The sequence below is a fragment of the Pseudozyma flocculosa genome (assembly GCF_000417875.1).
Source record: "Pseudozyma flocculosa PF-1 unplaced genomic scaffold scaffold00005, whole genome shotgun sequence".
Classification (NCBI taxonomy): domain Eukaryota; kingdom Fungi; phylum Basidiomycota; class Ustilaginomycetes; order Ustilaginales; family Ustilaginaceae; genus Pseudozyma; species Pseudozyma flocculosa.
Genome location: NW_006920873.1, coordinates 698,266 through 720,314, shown reverse-complemented (window position 1 = coordinate 720,314; position 22,049 = coordinate 698,266). Strand labels below are relative to the sequence as shown.

The following is a 22,049-nucleotide window of genomic DNA, read 5'->3' as shown; positions in this document are numbered from 1 at the left end:
ACGGAGGCGACGGCGACGGCGACGACGACGACGGCTATAGCTCTACACGGCACCACGCCCCACCTGCAACCATGGCCGACTTCTACCTCCGCACAGCAGCATCCCTCGACAAAATCCTCGCAAACACCCAGTCGGTCAAGGCTGCCGCTGCGCCCCACCATGACTCGAAACGCGTCCTCGCCCTCCTCGTAAACACCCTTGCCTATCGTCATCCCCTGACACAGGTGCTTGAACACGTCAATGTCGCCAAACTCGAGCGCAGATCCTTCCCCGACCGCTCCTTGACCCCCTCCAACCCACCTGCGGCGATAGCGCCCACCTCTAAACGCGGCAAACCACCACTTCGAGGGCAAGCAAATGGCACGCAGAAGCCGCACAAGACATCTTCTGCCTCTGCCCCTGCCTCAAAGGGCAACGGCAGCGCGCCGAGCTCAGCCAGCACACCCACCACCACCTCCCTCCTCCTCGTCCTCGCTCACGACCTCCTCTTTTCGAACCGTGGCATCCAGGCGGCCAAGGCCTGGCCGCCCAAGCTCGCCATCGAGCGTCACCGCGCTCGCCTCCACTCGGAGCTGGTCAAGCTGCAGTTGAGGGCGGGCAAGTCGCGAATCCAAGACCTTCGTGCCGGCGCAATTGCAGGCGCCCAGGACGGGCGCTCCTTTGACGATATCGTGCGCACCATCCCTCGCTGGGCCCGCGTCAACGAGCTCAAGACCACCGTCCAGCATGTGAAAGCCTGGCTGGCGGAACGAGGCTGGAAAGAGGCTGGACTCGATCGAGGCAGGACCGAGCTCGTAGCCAGCAACGAGTACGCCGTGTCCAGTCACATTCCCTCTCTCCTCGCTTTCCCGCCAAAGAGCACGTCGACCATCCTCGCCTCCGAACTCTACCGCGACGGCCTGCTCGTCTTACAAGATCTGGCCAGCTGCATGCCGGCCCAGATCCTCGATCCCCTCCAGTGGGAGCGAGAAGTCGCACTCACCACTGCTCCGGGATCAGAAGGCAGCGACGTCGGGCTCAGCCACAATGGACAAAGAAAACGGAAGCGGCAGGCCGAGCTCGGCGCCATCGATGCCACGTCGGCGCCGGGCAACAAGACCAGCCATCTCAGCGCCTTGATGCGAGGCCACGGACATCTCACCGCCTTTGAACGATCCGCACCGCGTTACAAGACCCTGACCAAGCTCCTCGGCCGCTCCGGCGCACTTGCATCGCCCCCCGCGAGGGACAAAGGGAAGGGCAAGGAGCTCGCGCTGGGCAACGTCACCACAATCAACCAGGACTTCCTGCAGACAGACCCAGAGCATGAGTCGTGGCGCAGCGTGAGGTACATGCTCGTCGACCCAAGCTGCAGTGGAAGCGGCATCGTCAACCGCCTCGACCATCTCAAGGGCGACGAAGAGGCGGCCGACGCAGAGGAGGCGGATGAGGTGGCCGAAGGTCCAGATGCCCCAGCAAGGCCGCACGCAGGCGAGGACAAGGGCGTCGAGGACGTCTCGTCCGCTGACTCGCCAGACGAGACACAGGAGCGCAAGACCAAGAAGCAACAAAGGCTCGAGAAGCTGGCAGAATTCCAATTGCTGATGATCCGCCATGCGATGCGCTGTGAGTTCCTTCCGTCAGGTGCATCCTTGTTCGCTGCATTCCTCCAGTCCTCTCAACCTACGCCTTGTCATCTGCCTTTGCGCGCCACCGCGACAGTTCCGAATCTCCAGCGTCTCGTCTACTCGACCTGCTCCATCCACGCCGAGGAGAACGAGCATGTTGTCGTTCGTGCACTGCAATGCGCCGAGGCGAGCAGCCACGGATGGACGCTGGCACCTCGTGCCCAGGTGCTGCCCAGCTGGCCGGTGCGTGGCAAGGTCGACGAGTGCCAAGGCGACGAGAGGATCGCCGACAGCGTCATCCGTTGCATCCCAGGTGGCACACCCTTCTCTGAGGGTCAGTACCCCAATACGGAGAGCTGCAACGGCTTCTTCGTAGCCTGTTTCATCAGACGAGAGGGCCAAGGCGTAGCAGAAGCGGAAGGTGCGGACCAAGAGGCGCACGACGGCAGCCAGGCCAACGAGGACGTCGAGGTAGTGAGGAAGAGGCGCAAGACCGAGCTCAACAGGAAAAAGGCGGAACAGAAAAAGAGAAAGGAGAGGGAGAAGAAGCTTCAGCAGCAGCAGCAGCAGCAGCAGCAGCAGCAGCAGCAGCAGCAGCAGCAGCAGCTCGCAGCTGAAGATCAGCCCATTTGACACAGTCGGCATGATGTTGGAGTGTGGAGCAGGAGTCTCGATCTCGTCTTGGTGCAGCAAGAAGGAGAACGCGACTGGTCTGCACCGGATTGGGTTTATGGGGCGGCGTCGAAAAGCGAAAGTGGCGGCACAAAGGGACCTTGCTTTCGCATCATGTGGTGGTCAAACGCATATCCAATCCGAGAGCAGACTAATTCGAGATCCAACCGCCAAGCAAGCAAGGTGCACCTAGGACGTGCTGCAGGACAAAGGGACGAGTGATGTTCGATGACCATGTCGGGGCGTTGCCGACGTCGCACGTACCCACCACGCGACAATTTACGGGCGACCCGCGCAGGCAGGGCCGGCGATGCCTTGTTGGTGGTACCTGAGATCAGCCGAGGACAAAGGGGGATGCTGTCGGGTGGCCCCGCACCCACGGCGACGCGTGGCGCTCCATGTCCATGCTCAAGCAAGCTGTACCTCTCGCCCAAAGCAAGTCGGCCTGGCTCCAGAGGTTCCTTTGTGCCTCAGGCACAGGTCAGCCCGGCCCGACGGCACCTGCGAAGCACCGCCGCAGGGACTATATCTGTGCTGACGATGGACGGCCCATATTCGCTCCCGCCATCTCCTTTCCCTCGTTCCAGCCGTCTGCCTCCTTCCAGGTGAAGGAGCGCCCTTTGGACTACGCCCCTAATACCTGCGCTACGCTATCAAACCGACCCTCTAATCGACAACATCATTCCTGCTTCTCTCTAATCATGTTGTGGTTCATCCCTCTCCTCTGCCTGCTCCTCCATTCGGTCGCCTCAAGCTGTGGGCTGCCGGTCGGCCCCTCCTCCCCCCTTGTAGTGTCCACCTCTCTCGGCAAGGTCCGCGGAGCCTTGGTCGACCGTCAGGCCCATCGCTTCACCCTGCCCTTCGCCGAGCCACCCGTTGGACCGCTCCGATTCGCCGCGCCCCAGCCTCTTCTATCTTGGTCCTCGATGCTCGATGGCAGCAAGACCCCCTCCGCCTGCATGCAGTCGGGCGATGGAGGCCGAGGCGGCAACGCAGCGAGCGAAGATTGCCTCTACATCACCCTATACCGACCCTCCTCGGCCCGATCCGGCTCCAACCTTCCCGTCCTGGTCTGGATTCACGGCGGCAGCTTCACCTCGGGCAGCTCGACCGCCTCGGGCCTCGACGGTAGCAAATTCGCATCGGAGGGCAACGTGCTCGTCGTCTTCGTCCAGTATCGCCTCGGAGCGTTCGGTTTCTTCCATACCGACTCGACGCTCGATGAAGCCTCCGTCAATGCTGAATCTGGCGCCCACAAGGTGCCGGGCAACCAGGCGGTGCGAGACGTGGTCCAGTCCCTCCTCTTTCTGCGAGACCATGTTGCCGAGTTCGGGGGCAACCCCTCCTCGATCACGGTGGCGGGTCAAAGCAGCGGCGCACACATGGTCCGCACCCTCCTCACGCTTCCAGCCGCCAACTCGCTCTTCCACCGCGCCATCCTGCACTCGGACCCATCCAACTATGGTCCCGCCACCGCCCAGGCCAACAGCATGCTCGGCAAGAGCGTTGCGCAGCAGCTGGGATGCGGAGATCTGGCATGCCTTCGCTCCAGGTCGGCGCAGGACGTGCTGCAGGCCAGCGACAACGCCGCTTCGATGCTGCCCCAGCAGGACGGTTCCATCCCCGTCGGGGAACCTTGGAGGCCCTTTCTCGGTTCCTACTTTTCGCAGGGCATCGAGTCCGCCGGCAGCGCCATCAGAGATGTCATCATGACTACGGTCCGGAACGAAGCCGGATCTCAGGTGGGCAGCATGCTGCAGCCTACGGCCCAGGGTGCATCCAAGATCCGCCTCGATGCCAACTACGGACCCATGTCGCAAGTCGACCTGTCTGCCGGCGACATTCTGGACATGCTGTTCAACGAGGGTCGCGGAGACATCCTCTCGGCCCAGTCCGCCTACTTCGCCGCCTCGGAGCACGACGTCGACGACGGGCTGCGGTGCAGCATCGAAGAGGCCGCCACCGACGGCCTGTACCGCTGTGGGTCGTGGTCTACCGCATCCAGACTCAACCTCTACCTTGCCGTTCATCACACGGGCATGACCTACCCGAGCAACGACGGCAACACGTACTGCTCTGCCGGCGGTCGCGTCTGCCACGAGGACGACATATACGCCCTCTTCGACACACACTCGCAGTCGGGCCGAGGCGGGCTGTCTCCTCGTCAGACGTCGTATGCCCAGGAGCTGAGGGAGAGGTGGCTCTCGTTCATCAAAACTGGCGATCCGAACACCGCCAAGCATGGAGGATGGCAGAAGGCGGCTGCGGGTGGCAGTGGCGGCGGCGGCGGTGAAGGAGGCGGCCAAAAGGTCCAACTTCTGCAGCTCGGTAGCGAAGACGACGGCTCCAGCTTGATCGACAGCGTCGACATGGGTGTCTGCCACGACACCTGGGGCAGCGCCGTCCGGTTCGATTGGCAGCTGTACCAGTAGCGGTGACCTTGGCCTGCTTTGCTGTCGTGCGATCGATAGCGATGAGCCTGACAGATACCATCAAATCGAGTGATGGCATCACGCGGCAGGGTCAGCGGCCTGAGATGCTGAGACGATGCCGGCAGGACTGGTCCCTGATCCGAACAGTGGCAGAGCGTGCAGGCAGATGGGTAGGTCAGGGCCCGAATGCAAGGCCGTGAGCAATCTAGATTCAGCAAGCCTCAGAGCGAGGATGAGCAAGCCGTCGTCGGGCGGCGTTATTGCGGGTGTAGTGACGTGGATAGCGAGGTACGCTCCTAGCGGACACGCTTGATGACCTGATCGTTGAGCTTGAGCAGCGCCTGCCGGGCGTCGCTGTCCGGGAGCACATCAAGCGCTTCCCTTGCCCTCCGTGCGTGGTCCTTTGCCAGGGCAGCGGTCCGCTCCAGGCCGCGAGACTTTGAGACGAGATTGAGCATCTGTGAGAGGGGATGCGAGTATGGAGGTGGGATCAGCTGTGTCAACGGCGAGGGCGAGGTCGGCGGTTCGGCCGTCCACGTTCAGCCGGCGAACTCGATGCTCACCTTCTCGACGTCGCCTTCACCCTCGAACCGTCTCGCCACCATCTCTGCGATGCCCTCGTTGGGCATCTCCTGCCACGTGTACAGCACGGGTGCCGTCGCCAATCCGAGCCTCAAATCGGCACCGCCCGATGGCTTTCCGAATGCGGCCGAGGTGGCCTCGAAATCGAGAAGGTCATCCACCAGCTGGAATGCGATGCCGAGGTTGCGACCATACCCGTAGGCGGCATCCCGAACCTGCCTCATCCTCTCCGCCACGTCGCCGCCCAGACCTGCCCGAGCAATGGCCTCTGCGCCACATCCACCCAAGATGGTCGATGCGCGCGTCGACTTGCCAATCAGTGCGGCCGTCTTGAGATAGGTCTTCTGGAGGTAGAGGCTGAAGTGGGCGGGCGTCGGCCCCAGCTTGGGCATTTCGGACGGACCGACCGCCTGAGCCTTGTCCAGGCCCTGGTTGTGCGCCGAGAGGCCCTCGGACTCCCAGAACGAGGCGTGGTCGCTCTTTGCATGCGCCTCTTGCCCTTCGCTGGCCGCCTGGCTCTTGAGCTGCATCACCTCGCCTTCGACCAGGTTGGCGATGACTGTGGCAAGCAGCTCCACCACTTCATTGTCCCTCAACCGCGCTAGCGCCACCGAGGCCCGCCCGAGCAGGAAGTCGCCGCCAAGGATGCTGAGCTTGTTACCGAACGCCGAGGGCGCCGATGGCGCACCGCGACGCAGCGGGGAGGCGTCGATGACGTCGTCGTGGAGCAGCGAGGCGACGTGGATCATCTCGGTGATCTCGGCCAGCCTCCTCTGCGTCGGGAGAATGCCGCTGAAGTCGGCGGATGCCCCAAGCGCGGTAGCGTCAGCGGCCGACATGGCGCCAGAGGACGAGAAGCCAGGCTTCAAGGAGCCCTCGATGCTCTCCATGTGCGGATTGAAGTCGTTGAGCACAGCGTCGGGGCTGAGGGGCTCGTTGATGCCCATGTCGCGCTCGATGGCCTTGCCAGCGTCGTCCTTGGGCCGGGTGCGCTCGGCGTGCGCCACGAGCTCGGGCCAGAGGGGCGAGATGCCGTTGGTGGCCTTGCTCATCAGCAGCACGATGAGCGGGCGAACATGCTTGCCCTCGGCCTGGAAGTAGTACTTTGCTATTGTGTCGAGCGACGGGTGGCCAGAGCCGAGGAGGGACGAGACATTGGAGCGAAGCGATGAGAGCTCAGACGAGACGAGCGATATCGGGTCGGTGATGATCTGGCCGGAGGTTGGGCCCGAGGGCGATCCAAACAACGGCGAGCCTGAAGACGATGCGCTCGATGCTGAGGATGACGAGGATGAGCCGGGCATGTGTCGGATCTGGTCCTGGACGAGGTTCTTTGCCTGGTCGACAGCGGCGGCCCACGTCGACTGCCGACTGAGCTGCGGCTGATGATGATGCCGCTGTGTCCTTGACCGGACCGCAGATGACCTGGCCGAGGAGCGGGCCAGGCCGACGGCTGATGGGGGGATACGTGGCGGCATGCCGAACGAAGGACAGCCGCGCGTCTGCGGTAGTCGCGAGGCCGGACGCGTTGCGCGACAGAGCGAGGGTCTATGGCCGGAACGGAAGCCGAGGCGTCTAACAGGTGATGAGTTGGAAGCGTGCGAGGGGGGATGATGGTCTGGCAGAGCAAAGGAGCATTCCCGCCTGCTAGCCACGCCTCGCCTCGCCTCGGCCCAACCCGATGGGTCCTTGACCCGCTTACGTAGACAGCCAGTCTGGGAGGGGGCAGCGGTGGGCAGCCTCTGCAGCTCGACGGGCTGACCCTCCCTCGGTCCTTCCCGAGTTCTTCTCGACAGACGCGATCGCTGCCGGAACCGGAGGTACCGATGTTTTGAGGTCACCTACGGCCGTAACTCTTTCTTATATGTCCGGGGCCCGGAGGTATCGACTTTGATGCCACACCATGTTTGGCTTACGGCCGTAAGGATGGGCCCCTCTCTCGGCGATATCGGTGTTTAGGCAGGTTCAAAGATTCAGTTACGGCCGTAAGCCTTATCTCCAGGCTCGAATCACGTCAATTTCTTGGAGTTGCCTGCCGGACATAACGCACGCCCGGACTTTATGGCCCCTTTTTTCGGGGTTAAGCCAGCGAAGCCCCTTTTTTTCCCTGCTCAGGGGACAGGCAGCGCCGCCTCGCGGTGGGCAGAGGCAGGCACTGGGCCAGTGTCCCCAGCCCCCAGCGGCCTCCCTGGCGCCGCCCGTTTCCTCAGCCAAACCGAAGGGCGAAAAGGTATATCTACCTGCCCTTCCTCACTTTCCTTTCTTCCCTTCTCTCCCCTCAGACGGCCGCCTGCGAGCGGGCCAGGTCCCGAGGGACGAATATAGTGGTCAGGCGCACCACTCTAAAAGAAATCGGCCTGAAAACCCCCCCCCCCCCCTTCCCCCCTTTAGCTGCCTGCGAGCAAGCACACAAAATAAACCCCAGTGGCTGGCGACCACTCTAAAGATCTCTGGCCTTTGATAGCTGCCTGCGAGCAAGCCCACAAAATAAGCCCCGGTCTACGTTTACGAAAGAGGGTGGCGCACCGCAGCCACTGAAAAGAAGCGGCCCTTGGTGAAAGTGGTTTGGCGCACCACTGTCTCTAAAGAATCCGGCCTAAAGGTATACACATCGGTCTTCGTTGACGAAACAAGTTTGTCGTAGCCTGCGACCACCCGCGAGCGGCGCAAGGCTGAAAAGGGCCGTCCCCTCTCTTCGATGGAGCCCGGCCAGGCAGGGCCCTGGTTTTGATGGGGCACCTTCCGGCCCTCTCCGCTCAGCCTATCAGCGGCTACAGGACAGGCCGAGATCCGAGAATTTGATTCGCAAGTCAGCGAGCGAGCGGTGACCTGACGGGCTCGCTCTCTCGCCCGAATCAAGACCAGAGCCAAGAAGCAAGGATTTTCCCCGTGCCGCAGAGGCCACACCCGCCGCCCGCACTGCCATCTCTGCACTGATCGTCTCGGGGCATCCTGTCCAATACCCAACACCTTCGCAGCCCTACGATCCCTACCGCCCTGACACGCCCTCGTCTCGTCAAAGGCGTCATCCGTCGGATCCCACATTGACCTCGCAATGAGGCCTTCTTCCGTCTGTTCCCTCGCACAATCGGTGAGCCCTCTTGATGCCGTCATCCTGCTCTCGATGCTCGCGCATTGGTCCTGACCTCGCCCTCGCACGTCTGGCGCACTGCCATCTCGGCTTCATCCAGGCATCCACACTCTCGCAACGCCGACTCGTCCGCGTACAGCTCCTCGTCGACACCCCCGGCCTCGGCAAGGCCGGTCACGTTTGCCTGGTCCAGCCGGGTCGCATGCGCAACGCGCTGCTCCCTTCCAAGCAAGCCGTCTACCAGCCCCTCCCCAGCCTTACGGAACGACTCCGCGAAGAGGCAGCCAACAAGCTCCTTGAGCAGCAGATCGCAGAGGTCAAGCAGCAGCTCGAAGCTCAAAAGGCACGGGCAGAGGTGCAAAAGGATCTCGGACCAGTCCAGCTGCTCTCGCTTCGTCGCAAGCTCGAAAGGGTACCGCACATCACTCTGCTTCGGCGCACCACCCGCGAGTCCAACGTCCCAGCAGGCCAGCTCCCCGACCCGCCGCTCCAGATCCAGGGCAGCGTCTCGGTCGATCAGATCGTCGACCTCCTCCGCGAACGCTACCGCGTCTTTGAGCTCGAGACAGACTTTGCCAAGGACGGCATCCCTGCGCCCCTGAACCGGCTGACCGCGCAGCAGATCTCGAACGCCTGCAAATTCAACATCGTCAGCGAGCAGTCTGAAGATTCGGAGAAGCCTGGAAAGATCAAGAGGACAGGGAAGTACGAATGTGAGTGTTCGCGCAGGTCGGCGCCATCGCGTGTGACTGGAGGGGATCGGCCGAATCGCTGACAAGCTTGCCTCTGTCCTCGCGTGCGTGGTCCGCACCATAGTGCTGGTCAAGATCCACGCCACCAAGACTGAAGTCAGGATCCCGTTCACCGTCCTGCCATTTAGACCCGCCAAGTCGAAGGCCACCATCTCGACCGCCACCCCGCCCCCTCGCGCCATGTCCACACCCGCCGGCGCTCGCGCGTTCTCGTCCTCGGCTGCCTCAAAGGCGCCGACGGGCATCGAGAACTCGATGCGGTCCAAGATCGAGGCCGCCTTCGCGCCGGCCGAGATCAACATCCGCAACGACTCGAGCAAGCACGCCCACCACGCCGCCATGGCGGCGCAGGGCGGTGGCAATGGCGAGACGCACTTTTTCGTCGAGGTCATCAGCGATGCGTTCGAGGGCATGACGCAGATCAAGCGGCACCGCGCCGTCAACGCGCTAATGGCCGACGAGTTTGAAAAGGGCCTGCACGCCCTCAGCCTCCGGACCAAGACGAGCAAGGAGGTGGAGAGAGCCAATGTGAGCAGCCAACAGTAGAGACGCGAGAAGGGGGTGAGTCTAGCCACTGAGGGAAGGGAGGGCGAGGCAGAGGAAGGATGGGGTCCGATCTCTTGTCGTACAAGTCGCTTGCGCCCGCTTTTCCTCACCTTCAATCGCAACGCTGCTGGCATTTCCTCGTCGCTCGGGATCCTGTTCTGTGTGAAGCTGCGCCGAGGCCCGGGGATCCAAGGCTGACGTTCGCAATGTGTTCTCCTCGATTTGTCGCTTCCCAGTCGCCGCGAGTCCGAACAGAAGTGTCGGACGGAACCACCTGCCCAAATACGCCCTCCAGCGCCACCTCCAATGCCGCCGATACGGCCTCGACCTCGACCTCGACCTCGACCTCGACGCACCTACCTTCGCCCGTCGACGACGCCTCGTACTGGACAGCACCGGAATCCTCGCTGCACCCTACCTCTCCGACCCCTGGACGGGCCCGACCGGGGAGCGAGGGCGAGCCGACGCTCGACGAGCACCTGCGGCAGTCTCGCAAGTTCTTCCGACGTGTGACGAAGAACGAGGATGCGCCGCCGGCGCGCTGGCAGCGCATCGCCAACGTCCTGGGCGGCATCGCGGGGAGCGCGGCCGCCTTTTACCTCGTCGCCATGGCCGATTTCGGCGAGAAGGAACACTGCTTCACCCCGCTCCGCAAGGCGCTCTTTGGCGACGAACGCGGATGGAACCCGTTCAGGGTCGACGAGGACCCGAGGTTCGCACCGACGAGGACGGGTGATAAGCTGGTCTGAGTGTCGTCTCGTGATGCAATGCTATGGTCGGTGAGGGTTGCCAGGTGAAATACATTAAAGAGACATGTCCGAGTTCGTCGGGTATGTGAAGGCGTTGTTGGTGAGATGTTGCAGGCTGCTCTGCTGCTAGAAGGGTCGGTGCAGGGCGAGCGGCTGATCAGGAGATGCTGACCGAGGGCATGCCGCCTGCGCAGTCGCACGACGACATACGGCGGCCCAGCTGCGAGGGCTTTGACCTGGTGCGACCCAGCTCGAGGTCCTCGTCGTCCTTGCCCTCGGCCGCCGCCGCCTTCTCGTCGTCCTCCGTGCGATCCGCATCGTCCCTAGCCTCCTCCATCTCCTCTCGCTCGTCTTCGTGCTCGCCCTCCTCCTCCACCACCTTTTCTTCTCCAATCACGCCCTCCTGGTCCCGCTGCCGCTGCGCCCTCTCCCTCCTGAGCCTCCTCTCCTCCTTGGCGCGCAACCGCGCCTCCTCCTTTTCGAAAAACTCGATGGCCTCGCGCTCCTCGCGCTGCAGCGCCATAGCCGCCTTTGAGTGTTGCCGGATGCGGTCGCCATACCTGAACAGGATGAAGGGCACGATGCCCAGCGCCACGGCGAGCGCGCCGAGCACCGTCGACGCGATGCGCGGCGTCAGTTGGCGGTACATTGAGGCCGAAAAGAGCGGGAAGCATCCGCCGAGGACATTTCGTCTGCAAGATGGGCAAAAACGTCGAGGGCGGTAAGGATGCATGGTCAGGAGAAAGGACGCTGGGGTCAAATCGGAGGAAAGGGAGGAGACATACAGGAACGATTGCGCTGCAAGTGCGCTCGAGGCATAGCGCTCATAGACGTCACCGAGCTGTGAGATCGGACGTCGGGAACCACAGGAGACCGTCAGCTTCTGCGGGTAGGGACGGAGTTCCGTCTGCAACAGCCGCAGCCAGACACTCACGTAGCTGAACACTGCCAGGTAGATGGGGAAGAGGGCGGTAGCAAAGATGGTCAAGCCGACGATGGGCGCGGCTGGGTGCACGCTCGGCTGACCCGTCCATGCAAAGATGAAGAGGCCGACGGGGACCACGACGGCGCCGGCGCACGCATAGTACAGCCGCGCCTCGGGCGGCGGTTTGCCCCCGTACTTCTTGGTCTGCCGCGCGTACAGGCGCTCCTGGTGAAAGTTGAAGCCGTATCCCAGCGCGCCGCCGAGCGTCAGGGTGAGGAGGACGAGGCTCTGTTCGGTCGCGTCCCAGCCGTACTCTGCAAAGACAATGGGCACCGCCTCGAGTGAGATGAAGATGAGGCCCCAGAGGAAGCTGAGGAAAGCGGGCAACAGGGTGCGAAGAGCAAGCAGTCAGCCGCCGGTCATGGGCCAAGAGAAGAACCAGCGCATAGCTCGGCGACTCAAACAACTCACCCGATCCACAGCGAGAAGCTCAGCACCGTCGGCTCGAGCAGCAGGTACTGAAACGGCCGGACGAGGGAGATGCGAATCATGATGGCAACGCTCAGCCTCTCGTCGTCGGCGCGGCACCGGTGCAGCTTGCCCGTCTCCTTTGTCAACCTCCTCGCCCTCCGGCTGAGGAGCACGGGCCCGCGCGTCTCCTTCATGAAGAGGACCATGCACGCGAAGCCCAGGAGGGCGACGGCGCCGTACCACCAGAATGCGACGCGCCACGAGTGATGGGCCAGGGTGATGGTCGTCAGGGCGGGCGAGGCACCCTGGGCGAGGAAGACGCAGACGGCGTAGAGGCTCATGACGAAGCCGCGGTCCTTGGCAACGAAGAGGTCGCTCGCGAGCCCAGCGGCCATGCTGTTGCCGACCGAGCCCGCCATGCCTTGGAACCAGCGCGAGATGAGGATCGCTGCAATGTTGGGTGCGAGCGCTTGTGGGATGAAGAGGACCGTGAACAGGAAGGTCGCCACCAGGAAGATGGGTCGACGTCCGTAGACTTCAGAGGCCGGTGCCAGGATCATCGGAGTGACTGCGACCGCTATCAGGTGCTGCGGAGTAGCGGGCCAAAGCGTGCAATCGGCAAACGAGTGTCAGTACGACGACTGCCCACGCGACACTGTCACGGCTGCTGGACGGCAGACTCACCAGGGTGTTGCCGAGAAGATACAGCGTGGTCGTCGTGTCAAGGGCTTCGACAACTGCAGGTGCGGCGATCGGATAGCCGGTGGCGTTGAAGGCGGTGCAGGTGGTGAAGAAGAAGCATGTCATTGCCAACAGCCACCGTTGACCTGGGAGCGGTGGCGTAGCCAGGATGCATCGTCATCAGGGAGGAGTGTTTCTATCAGCCAGAATGCCACAGCACGGCGTGGGTCTGAGCAGATGGCCTCACCTTTGGGCCAATTGAAGGGATTTTCTGGGTCGTTTGGCGGCCAGTCGATGTAGATGGCCGAGGGATCTTGCGACCGTGTCTGGGTGAGGGAGAGGGCCGAGGCCGGGTAGTTGGGGCTGGCGCAGCGGTTGCACTGCGATGCCGTCGATCCGACCCGCTCGAGGCGACCCGGTGTTGCGGTGGCAGCGACGGCGGCGTCTCCGCGACGGCTTCGTTGCCTGCGCATCAGTTCGTCCTTGACGTCGGCGGCGCGCTCCTTTGTATCCGGCTTGAAGCTGAGGCGGGTGCCAGAGCGACCGAGCGCCGGCGCCGCTGACGATGACTCGGCGTCCTTGACCGGGTCGGCATCTTCGAGGCCGGCGGCCTGACTTGGCGGTGCACGCGTGTCGTAGGTCGAGGCGGAAGAGGCGGGTGTAGAGTCGACGGGCGTTTGTGAGCCAGGGGTGAGGGATGCGCCCAGGTAGACGGGCGGAGTATGGGGCTCTGTCGCGTTGGGTCTCGCCATGGCGCTGTGGGCTGTGCGGCGACGGGTGTGTATGGTGGTGAGATGCTGCTGGTAGGCTGGCGGACGCGTTAGTGACGGGTTGGTCTAGGTTTCTATAGTGGCAGAGCAGCGGTCGTAGCAATAGATTGTCGAGCCATTGAACGATGGGCGAGGAGGAGCAAGCGGTCTAAGCGGCACCTTGGCGATATCCAGCGATGATGATGAAGGCGAGCAAGGGCAGGACGAAGCTGGTGGTGGTGGTGATGTAAGGCTGCACGCGAGAGATGCCCAAGGATCCCGGAAAGGCCGTGAAGTGCTCGATGAGCGGGGGAGAGGGCGCGAGGGAGCCTAGGATGGTATGGCTGGGATAGGGCACAAGCAGATGGGAGTTGAAGGTCACGGTACGATGCAAGGTGCGCACCAGCCGACGAGCTCTCCCGACTCGACTCGACTAGCCTTGACTCGAGCTGAGCTCGGGAAGGGGTCACCGTGTCGCTTTGTTCGGCGGCACTGGCGAGGAAATGGACCGAACGAAGCCGAAGATTGTCGTAGTTACGGGCGGGCGGGGGCGAGGCCACCAAGGTGCCGGCGTCGAGCAGAGGGAAATTTTTCCAGCAGGCCGGTGTTCCGCACGGAGTCTCGTCGTCCCTGCAGGGCCAGGCCAGGCGGATGAGTCGTTTGTGGGCCCAGATGGGCCTCGTCAAGCCCCTCGCTTTTGGCCGTGGTAGAGGCCGAGACGAGGCAGAGCAGGCAGGGCGGCCAACCGTCGAAGGCGCTCCTCCTTTTCCGTCAAAGAATCAAGAATGGGACCCCTGGAAGGCGTCGAGGGTGAAGCCCCGATGCCATAGCAGCTTGGCAAAGCTCTGCCAGGCCTGCCAGTCCCGTCGCCGCAACGGCATCGAGCAGCCGATACTCTTACGCCTCGGCCTCTTTCGTACCGGTACACCTCTCCTCGTCACCGCTAAAGCCATGCATGGCCTGGCGGCATTCACGCCGCAACGCCATCCGCTCTCGGGCCACCACCATGGCTCCGTGACTCATCGGCACCGTAGCGGCAATGGTCCCGTTCGTCGGGCCGATACCCCTAAGACCCCCTCCACCGACTCAAGCACAGAATGCAATCGTTTCGATCAATGTCCAAAGCGGTGGTATGGTTGTAACTGCAGCTCCGTCTCTGCGGTGGACGTCAGCATGACTCTGGTCAAGCACCCACAGCCTTTGACATGCCTTCCTCGACCGACTTCTTCAACTGCACAGCCACGGAGAAAGGAACACGAGGTTCAAAGGTTCTCAGCCCGATTGTCAGCATCGATGGTCGTCGTCGCCCTGGCCAGCATCCCACTGCAGCTCGGGCACTCACCGGCGTGCTGATCTCGCCCTTTTCGCTAAAGTAGGCCAATGCGAGCTCTCGCGCCACCGTGAATCCCTTTTCGGCCTCTCCAGCCCGGACCGAGCCAAACACCTTGCCGTCGTACTCAAAGTTCAGGCTGGCACCCTTGCCGGTGGGGACGAGGACCAGGTCGAGCGCCGACCCCTTTGGCACCGATCCGCGCGGGAACGCCTCCTTGACCTCGGAGATGCCCCGCGAGAAGGTCTCCTCGGCGGCCGTGCCCGATGGGATCGTCGACTCCTTGATCGCCTTCTTGAGTCGGCCTTGGAGCGCGCGGACGAAGCCATCGCGCAGGTGCGCGAAGTCGGTCGACCGCACCGGCACTGGAATCGTCGTGAGAGCCGAAGGAGAGGTCAGCATGCGTGCTCGCACAAGGCTAGTCGGTGGTGCGGCGGTGGAGCGGCGGTGGTGCGGCGGTGACGCGGCGGATACGTACCGATGCGGATGGCGCACGGTGCTCCCTGATCGATGAGCTTCTGGACCTGCTTTTCGATGCTGTCGGCGTCTCCTCGGAAGCCGCCCTGGGCCGCGACCTGCTGCAGTCGGTTCTCGTCGACGTAGAATGCGGCCACGTAGACGCGGACGCGCAGGAACGAGACGGTGCGTACGCCCAGGCCGACTAGCCTGAGCTTACCTGTCCCCGCGGGTAGAGACGAGGCAGGCGTGGGCAGGTAGAGGGGGAGTGCCTGGTTGGTGTCTGGGTCGATGACGAGGTGCGAATCCGGGCTGGAGAGCGATGGGAGGCTGGCGGCCGTCTTGATGTCCGAGGCCGCTTCGAGCTCGATGGGACCGGAGAGGGTGGAGTAGTAGCAAGCAGCAGCGATGCCGAGTGCAACGGCAGCCGTGGAGACAGCCAGAGGCCTTGGCGGTCCAGCAGCTCGGGAGGTGCTCGAGTGGCTGAAAGTCGACTGATGGCGGCAAGCCGGCCGTGCGGCGGTGGCGGCGCGGCGAGCAGTTGCGACGCCGGCTGTGCGTGCGTGGCCGACGATGCTGGTGGCGATACGAGGCATGGACATGGCGTTGGGGGGGGGGGGATTGGCGGGGCAAGCGGGTTAGCGAGCGCAAAGAGGAGCGGGAGGCGGTCGGCACAGGACGCCAAGAAGAAGGTGTGGCAGCCAGGAAGAAGAGGTGGAGCTGGTTGCGTGCGGCTTCTTTGTCGTGCCTGCTCGCCGTCTTCTTTAACCCGCCTGACCGCCGCCTGCCGACTTTTTGGGACCCGAGGGAGGGGACCCGGGCAAGGCTGGTGGTGTGTGCGGCCTGCCTGCTTACTGTAGGCGTCCGTGCGGCAGACAAACAACGCGCCGCGCCACAAGAGACCAACACGCCGCCAACACCTCGACCCTCGACCCTCGACCCTCGACCCTCGACCCTCGACCTTCGACCCGGCTGGCCATCCTCCCCTTGCCACTGAACCCTACACGACCATCCTCCCTGCCTGCCTCTCATACTCTCCCGCAACATGTCCTTCACGCCAGACTCGGAGCTCAAGCTCGCCTTTGACGCAGCCCTCATCCCGCAGCACTTCAAAGACGAGCTGCCCGACAACCTCCATGTGCGTCCATCCTGGTCCCCCCACTTCTCTTCTCTCCTCTTTGGCCACACACTGACAGCCCTTCCCTCCCTGCCCATGCGCCGCCGCCGCCGCCGCCGCCACAATATCAACAGGTCCGACCGATCTCGTCCACCGACTACTCGCGCGGCCACCTCACCGTCCTGGCCGACCTGACAAAGGCGCCAGACACGGGCCTCGCCGCATGGCAGTCGCGCTTCGACGCCATCCTCTCGACCCCAAACACCTACTACCCCATCGCCTTTATCGACAAGGCGACCGACCGCATCGTCGCACTCGGCACCGTCTTCGTCGAGCTCAAGTTCCTCCGCGACAACGGCAGGGTCGGCCACATCGAGGACATTGTCGTACACAAGGACGGCCAGGGAAAGGGCCTCGGAAAGAGAATCATCCATGTCCTCACCGCCATCGCAGAACAGGCCGGCTGCTACAAGGTCATCCTCGACTGCAGCCCCGACAATGAAGGTGAGCCCTACGAGCAGCGCCGGCGCCCCCCTCGAGCTCCAGCGCTTTGCTCACCAGCCGTGCTCGGTCTGTAACCCCTTTTGCAGCCTTCTACGAAAAGTGCGGATACAAGAACGTCGGAGTCGAGATGGCCAAGTATAAGGCTTGAGAGCGACGCGACCACGCGCGAAACCTCGCAGACTGCACAAACAGAACATTGCAATAGATTGTCCATCCCTCTACAGCAACGATTGCCAGTCTAGTAGCCGGCGGCCACCAAGCGCCGCACGGCACAGGCCCAATCGACGCGCCTACTCCAGGTACTTGCCGACCTCGACCCGACAGACGGCCTCGAACCAGGCCATGCTGCCGCGCCCCTTTGTCTCGAGATGGGGCAGCGCGATCCAGTCCTCGAACGCCTTTCTCCGATGAGCGTTGGGATCCGCCGGCTTGCCGTCCTTGGACGCCGAATCTTCGCGCGCGAAGCTCGCCTTCGACACTCTGTTGGGATCCGAAGACGAGGGCGCTGGCGAGGCCTTGGGCCGCAGCAGGATGGGCACGAGCAGTGCCAGGTGGGATGTCGATAGGACATACGACGGTGTGACGCCGGTAATGTACGAGACTGCGCCGTTCATAGACGAGAAGGGGAAGAGTGAGAGAGCGCGCGTCTGCGAGGTCAGGAGAGTACACGGTGGTGCGCCGCCCACGCCTGGCCTCCTCTCGACTCACCGAAGCGTTCCAACGGCCACGTGCCCCACATTGGCTCCTGAAAGGCAAACTCGAGCCCTCTGGCCTTTGCAGCGTCTGGCAGCAGCGCGGCGATGGCGTCGCTCGTCTGTACAATCTTGGCCAGGTGTTTGTCCTGCGACAGAGCGGCGGGTGAAGGGCGTTGTCAGCTCGGGCAGTCGACTGCTCGTCGAGGCAGTTGCCCTGTGTATCTGCTCACGAGTCTCGTCGTCACGTCTGCGAGGCCGACCTCTGCCCGTTCGATTGCCAGCAGCGCATCCGCCATCCGCCGCTCCTTGAGGCCGCCGGGTCCTGTCACGGGATCGTGAGCTGCGGGCTGGTTGGCGATGGCGGCCGTCTTCCACTGCCTTGGCCGTGGCCCGGACGACGAGGAGCTTGCACCGAGGTTCCTCGCAGATCTGAGGAGGCAGCAGTGGCCAAAGCGGCGGAATTGGAGCAGCATTTGCTGGTCAGCTCTGCACGACCCTCGGTCAAATTGGCACAGGGGTGATGCGCAGGTGCACCTACTCTAGGTCCTCCCAGGCGTCGAGCGCCTGCTTTGCGTGTTTGAGGCCGTCGTAGGTGACGACCTCTTCCCATGCCTCTGCCTGAGCGGCGTATTGCTGCAGGAGTGTTCTGAGCTTGCGGTGGTAGGTCGTCTCCTGTTCCCTCGGTAGGAGCGGGGATTCGAAGACGGCATGGCCGGTGGCAGCGGCGGCCAGGCTGGCTATCCTCTGGCTGTAGGGCGACGAGGCGCCGGAAAAGGAGCGGGCGACACCGCTGCTGCTGCCGCTGCCGCTGCCGCTTCCGCCAGCGCCACCACTACCGGAGGGTGTCGATGGTTTTGCCGGTTTCGCGGCTGCGGCTGCGGCTGCGGGTGTGGCCTTCGGGGACTGGGTGAGGTTGTTGAGGTTGGCCTTCTTGGACGACGAGGCGGTGGGCGAGTTTTTGGCGAGGAGGGTTGCGGCGTTCTGGCTGTTTTTGAAGGGGGAGAGGACGTTGTTAGCCTTTGCGGCTCCAGGGGAAGAGAAGGGAGAGCCAGCCTGGGGCATGCTGAGGGGAACGACGGGGTAGGCAGGCGGTTGGGGGTGGTTGTGTGGGAGGGAGGATGATGATGGACGGCGAAGGCAGCCATCGATGGAGGGTCGAAAAAGTGCCTCGAAAAATCAGAGGGAAAAGTTGGAAAGTGGAGCAGTCGAAGCAGGCCAGGCCAGGCCAGGTCGGCGCCCCGGCGTGAAACCGGAAACCGGCTGGCTCGGCTGCTTCCCCACACCGACCGCACCGAGCACCAGAGAAGGCAGGCAGACCCGGCCCTCTGCTACTCGACGACGGGCGGGCCGGTCTGCTGCCATCTTCCCGACGTCCACCTGCAAACATCCTCTGCCACCTTCACCCGCCTCTACCTGCTACGCGGCCACAGCTGCACGCTTCAACCTCGGGCCCTCCGTGCTCCCTCCGTCGCCAGCATGTCGTCGCCAAAGCAGAGCACCGAGAAAGAGCCCCTCTTCATCGACCCATCCCACGACCCCACATTTCAGTCGCTCAGCCGCCTCCTCTCAGCACCGGCATCCAGCACACAGCACCTCTCATTGCTCTCCACAAACACCCTCTTCGGCTCCATCACCTACTACCTCTCCAAGCTCGAGCTAGAGCACGTCGGCCATTTTATCGGCGTCCTCACCGCTTCAGGCTGCCTCTGGACACCGCCCCCTCCTGCGCACCAGCCCCTCCAGCCCCAGCCCTCGCCCGCAGACGACAAGACCCAGCAAAAGGTAGCATGGTCGACAGAGAGCCGGAACACAACCACTGCAACGGCCACTCCGCCCAAGGACGGCGCTACCAGCCCCGCCGCCGACAAGTCTACCAACACCCCTCCCGTCCAGAGCAGCACGGAGGCGCCCCAGAGTCTCTCGGCCTTCCTCATCTCCCGCTCCACCGCCATCTTGCATGCCGTCGCATCCGCCTTTGACCGCCGCGTCGCCCTGCTCATACAGTCCACGCGCGGCTCCGTCACCTGGAAGACCCGCCGCGGCCTAAAGCTCTGGATCGAGAGCATCGTCGTGGGGATGTCCGAGGTCGAGGCCAGTGCGCAGCCCGAGTCATTCAGGACGTCTCGCGGCCTACCCATTCCTCGCCTCGCTGTCCTCACAGGCCTTCTCCAGGGCCTCTATCTGCTCCGCGATCAGCGCAGACGCAGGCGCAACATGTCGATCCTGGAAGAGATGGCTGCGATCCGTGCCAACCCTTCTCTCGAGCTCGGCGCACGGCCCTTCCGCTCCTTTGTCGAGGACGAGTGGATCGTCTCGTTTGCAGAGATCCTCGATGCGCTCAGCGACGATCCCTTGCGCGAGGATGTCGCCGACGCCTCCACTGGTGCCGGCGGACAAGGCGAAGGCGAAGAGGCCGACGACTGGGAACGAGAGTTCCAGAAGCGCACTGCGCAGCTCGCCGGCTCGGCACAGATCACTGCTCTTTCATCGCGCTCGGCCAAGCTGCAGGCACTTCGCGAGATCCAGGACGTCCCGCTCTTCCTGGCGTCGCAACTTGCGCCTCTGATGCCCGACAAGAAGCTCCACGCCCTCAACACGGAGCAGCTGGCCAGGGTCACTTCCGAGGCGATACTTTCGCTCTTCGAGGGCGGTCCAGCAAAGACGTGCCTTCTCAGCCATCTCTCGGACGACGTCGGCGTCGAAGAGGTTGGAGGCGAAGTGATCCTCAATGGAGGTGGCACCACCGTCCATCTCGCACAGAGCCTTTCGCGATCGACCCTGCATTCGTCACTAGGCCCCCTGTCCAAGCTGCTGTCCAAGGCGCTAGCACGGGAATCAACAGCCAAGGATCCCGACAGCCTAGGTATGCTGCTCATGGGAAGCTGCGAAGCCAGGGAGGATGCTGCGACTTCCCTCACCGCCGAACCAATCCTACAGCGCATGGACCGGCTTGCAAAGGACCTCGAGAGGAACTGGCTCTCTAGCCCGCTCGCAGGCGTGCCGGAGTCGGGTATCGCCGAAGCATCCCGGGCGCACACGGCGCAGCTCTGGACCATCTTCAAGACGCTGCTGTTCTCCTACACGATGGCCTTCGACTCCCTCATGGACGCGATCCTGCAAATGTGCCCCTCGCCCACCGTCACCTTCCCGCCTGCCGCTGAGCGCGAGGGCGGGGCGAACGCGGCGGCTAGCCGGTGGCCGCCGGCCAGCACCTCGAACCTGCCCCAGCCCTATATCCGGATCGTCCAGTCCATCCTCGAGACCTTCTCGCACCTCTACTGGATCACGTCGACCTTTGGATCGCAGGGATTCGACGTCTACCGCAAGGTCTTCTTCTCGGCCCTCGATGTGCTCGGCCGCGACGGCGAAGGCTGCATAGCCTTGCTGGAGCGGATCCGGCCGGACGCCTCGCCCTCGCTGCAGATCGAGACCAACGCGGCCCGCCGCTCCCTGTCGACCTACTTTCTCGACGTCTCGGAGCAGCTGCTGCCGGCGCTTCCGGACGAGGTCATCGAGCAGCTGCTCCTGCCCACCTGCCGCCCTTACCTCGAGGACACACAGTTCAAGGAGACGTTCGAGTCGGCGCACTCGGTGGCGCTGGCAGTCTACACGCACCGCCGGCGATGCATGTTCGACCTTGCGCCGTTCTACATCGACCTGCTGCTGAGCAGCTACCCAGACCGGCTGGACGACGTGCAGCTCGAGTTTGCCGTCACCACCGTGGTCGGTGCGCTCGCGGATCGGAGCGATTCGGTCTGCTGGTGGGTCGTTGAGCGTGTGGCACAGGCGATCGACGAGGAGCGAAAGAGGGAGCACCAAAGCGGCAAGACGACTTCGATTGTCGACGCGACCGCTACGGATCCGGCGACCGAGCCTACACCGACAGAGCTGCAGGAATCTGCCGCCGCTTCGGCCTCGGCCTCGTCGCCGTCGTCGGCATCGACCGAATCAAGGACAGGCGACGAGACGGCAAAGGTAGCAACGGCGTACCCGCGCCTCGTCACGCTGCAGCTCGTACTCATCGCATGCGTGCCCTGCGTCAACCTGGTGCTGCTCCGATCGATCCTGGCCAAGGCGGAGACGTACATCCTCGAGCACAAGCGACAGGAAGACGACGAGGAGCGAGCCTCGGTCGGGTACAGGAAAGCGCTGTGCGAAAAGACGTTTGACGCGCTCCAGGCGCTCAATGCGGCGACGAGGGAGGAAGGCGTCAGGTGGTGGCTGGATAAGAGGGCGGCCTTTGGCGTGTAGAGAGGGGGACGACGCGGAAGACGCGGGTGGCGAGGTTGCTGGCCCAAAGGGCAAAGGGTCGATAGTGCGCCATCCCACATTTCTATGCCCGAGAACTTGTCCGACATCCACTCTACTTAGCAATCACGACTCTGGCACGAGATGGTCAAGCGCCCGTCTATTTGCCCGACGACGTCGGTGCCTTTGCCTCGCTGTTCGACGCGGAAGCCACTCCGCGACGAAAACGGATCACGCGCACAGGCATCGCGCCGACCCGCATCAAGCGGCCGCTTCATCGGTCCCTCGATTTGACAAGGTATATTTGAACGACCTTACGCAGACGGGCTCGGCGTCTAAGAATGACTGACCCGTCGGCTCGCAAACTTGCTGCGACTCCGTCTACTCTAGCGTCTCTACAATAATCTCCCGCGCTGCCTCTATCGGCCATTGCGAGGGCGAC

General features: G+C 63.4%; 9 protein-coding genes across 9 annotated transcripts; 5 read left to right on the top strand and 4 right to left on the bottom strand.

Moving 5' to 3' along the window:
* Positions 1–71: 71 nt before the first annotated feature.
* On the top strand, positions 72–2,240 carry PFL1_02052 (uncharacterized protein; the record flags this gene model as incomplete). Its single annotated transcript, XM_007879563.1, has 2 exons — positions 72–1,605; positions 1,702–2,240. 2 exons carry the CDS (start codon positions 72–74, stop codon positions 2,238–2,240), a joined length of 2,073 nt encoding a protein of 690 aa, XP_007877754.1.
* A 965-nt stretch (positions 2,241–3,205) lies between these two features.
* PFL1_02051 (uncharacterized protein) lies at positions 3,206–4,711 on the top strand (the record flags this gene model as incomplete). The annotated part of the gene is made up of 1 exon (XM_007879562.1): positions 3,206–4,711. One exon carries the CDS (start codon positions 3,206–3,208, stop codon positions 4,709–4,711), a length of 1,506 nt encoding a protein of 501 aa, XP_007877753.1.
* Positions 4,712–5,007: 296 nt separating this feature from the next.
* PFL1_02050 (uncharacterized protein) lies at positions 5,008–6,771 on the bottom strand (the record flags this gene model as incomplete). The annotated part of the gene is made up of 2 exons (XM_007879561.1): positions 5,008–5,169; positions 5,275–6,771. 2 exons carry the CDS (start codon positions 6,769–6,771, stop codon positions 5,008–5,010), a joined length of 1,659 nt encoding a protein of 552 aa, XP_007877752.1.
* A 1,577-nt stretch (positions 6,772–8,348) lies between these two features.
* Positions 8,349–10,431, top strand: PFL1_02049 (uncharacterized protein; the record flags this gene model as incomplete). Its single annotated transcript, XM_007879560.1, has 4 exons — positions 8,349–8,384; positions 8,524–9,097; positions 9,201–9,664; positions 9,919–10,431. The coding sequence occupies 4 exons, from the start codon at positions 8,349–8,351 to the stop codon at positions 10,429–10,431; spliced, it is 1,587 nt and encodes a 528-aa protein (XP_007877751.1).
* Positions 10,432–10,588: 157 nt separating this feature from the next.
* Positions 10,589–13,260, bottom strand: PFL1_02048 (uncharacterized protein; the record flags this gene model as incomplete). Its single annotated transcript, XM_007879559.1, has 6 exons — positions 10,589–11,123; positions 11,217–11,272; positions 11,366–11,726; positions 11,828–12,414; positions 12,512–12,654; positions 12,756–13,260. The coding sequence occupies 6 exons, from the start codon at positions 13,258–13,260 to the stop codon at positions 10,589–10,591; spliced, it is 2,187 nt and encodes a 728-aa protein (XP_007877750.1).
* Positions 13,261–14,440: 1,180 nt separating this feature from the next.
* On the bottom strand, positions 14,441–15,645 carry PFL1_02047 (uncharacterized protein; the record flags this gene model as incomplete). The annotated part of the gene is made up of 3 exons (XM_007879558.1): positions 14,441–14,488; positions 14,600–14,952; positions 15,066–15,645. 3 exons carry the CDS (start codon positions 15,643–15,645, stop codon positions 14,441–14,443), a joined length of 981 nt encoding a protein of 326 aa, XP_007877749.1.
* A 443-nt stretch (positions 15,646–16,088) lies between these two features.
* Positions 16,089–16,812, top strand: PFL1_02046 (uncharacterized protein; the record flags this gene model as incomplete). Its single annotated transcript, XM_007879557.1, has 3 exons — positions 16,089–16,181; positions 16,295–16,664; positions 16,751–16,812. 3 exons carry the CDS (start codon positions 16,089–16,091, stop codon positions 16,810–16,812), a joined length of 525 nt encoding a protein of 174 aa, XP_007877748.1.
* Positions 16,813–16,954: 142 nt separating this feature from the next.
* PFL1_02045 (uncharacterized protein) lies at positions 16,955–18,421 on the bottom strand (the record flags this gene model as incomplete). Its single annotated transcript, XM_007879556.1, has 4 exons — positions 16,955–17,265; positions 17,373–17,505; positions 17,590–17,788; positions 17,898–18,421. The coding sequence occupies 4 exons, from the start codon at positions 18,419–18,421 to the stop codon at positions 16,955–16,957; spliced, it is 1,167 nt and encodes a 388-aa protein (XP_007877747.1).
* A 414-nt stretch (positions 18,422–18,835) lies between these two features.
* PFL1_02044 (uncharacterized protein) lies at positions 18,836–21,610 on the top strand (the record flags this gene model as incomplete). Its single annotated transcript, XM_007879555.1, has 1 exon — positions 18,836–21,610. The coding sequence occupies one exon, from the start codon at positions 18,836–18,838 to the stop codon at positions 21,608–21,610; it is 2,775 nt and encodes a 924-aa protein (XP_007877746.1).
* Between the last annotated feature and the right edge of the window lie 439 nt (positions 21,611–22,049).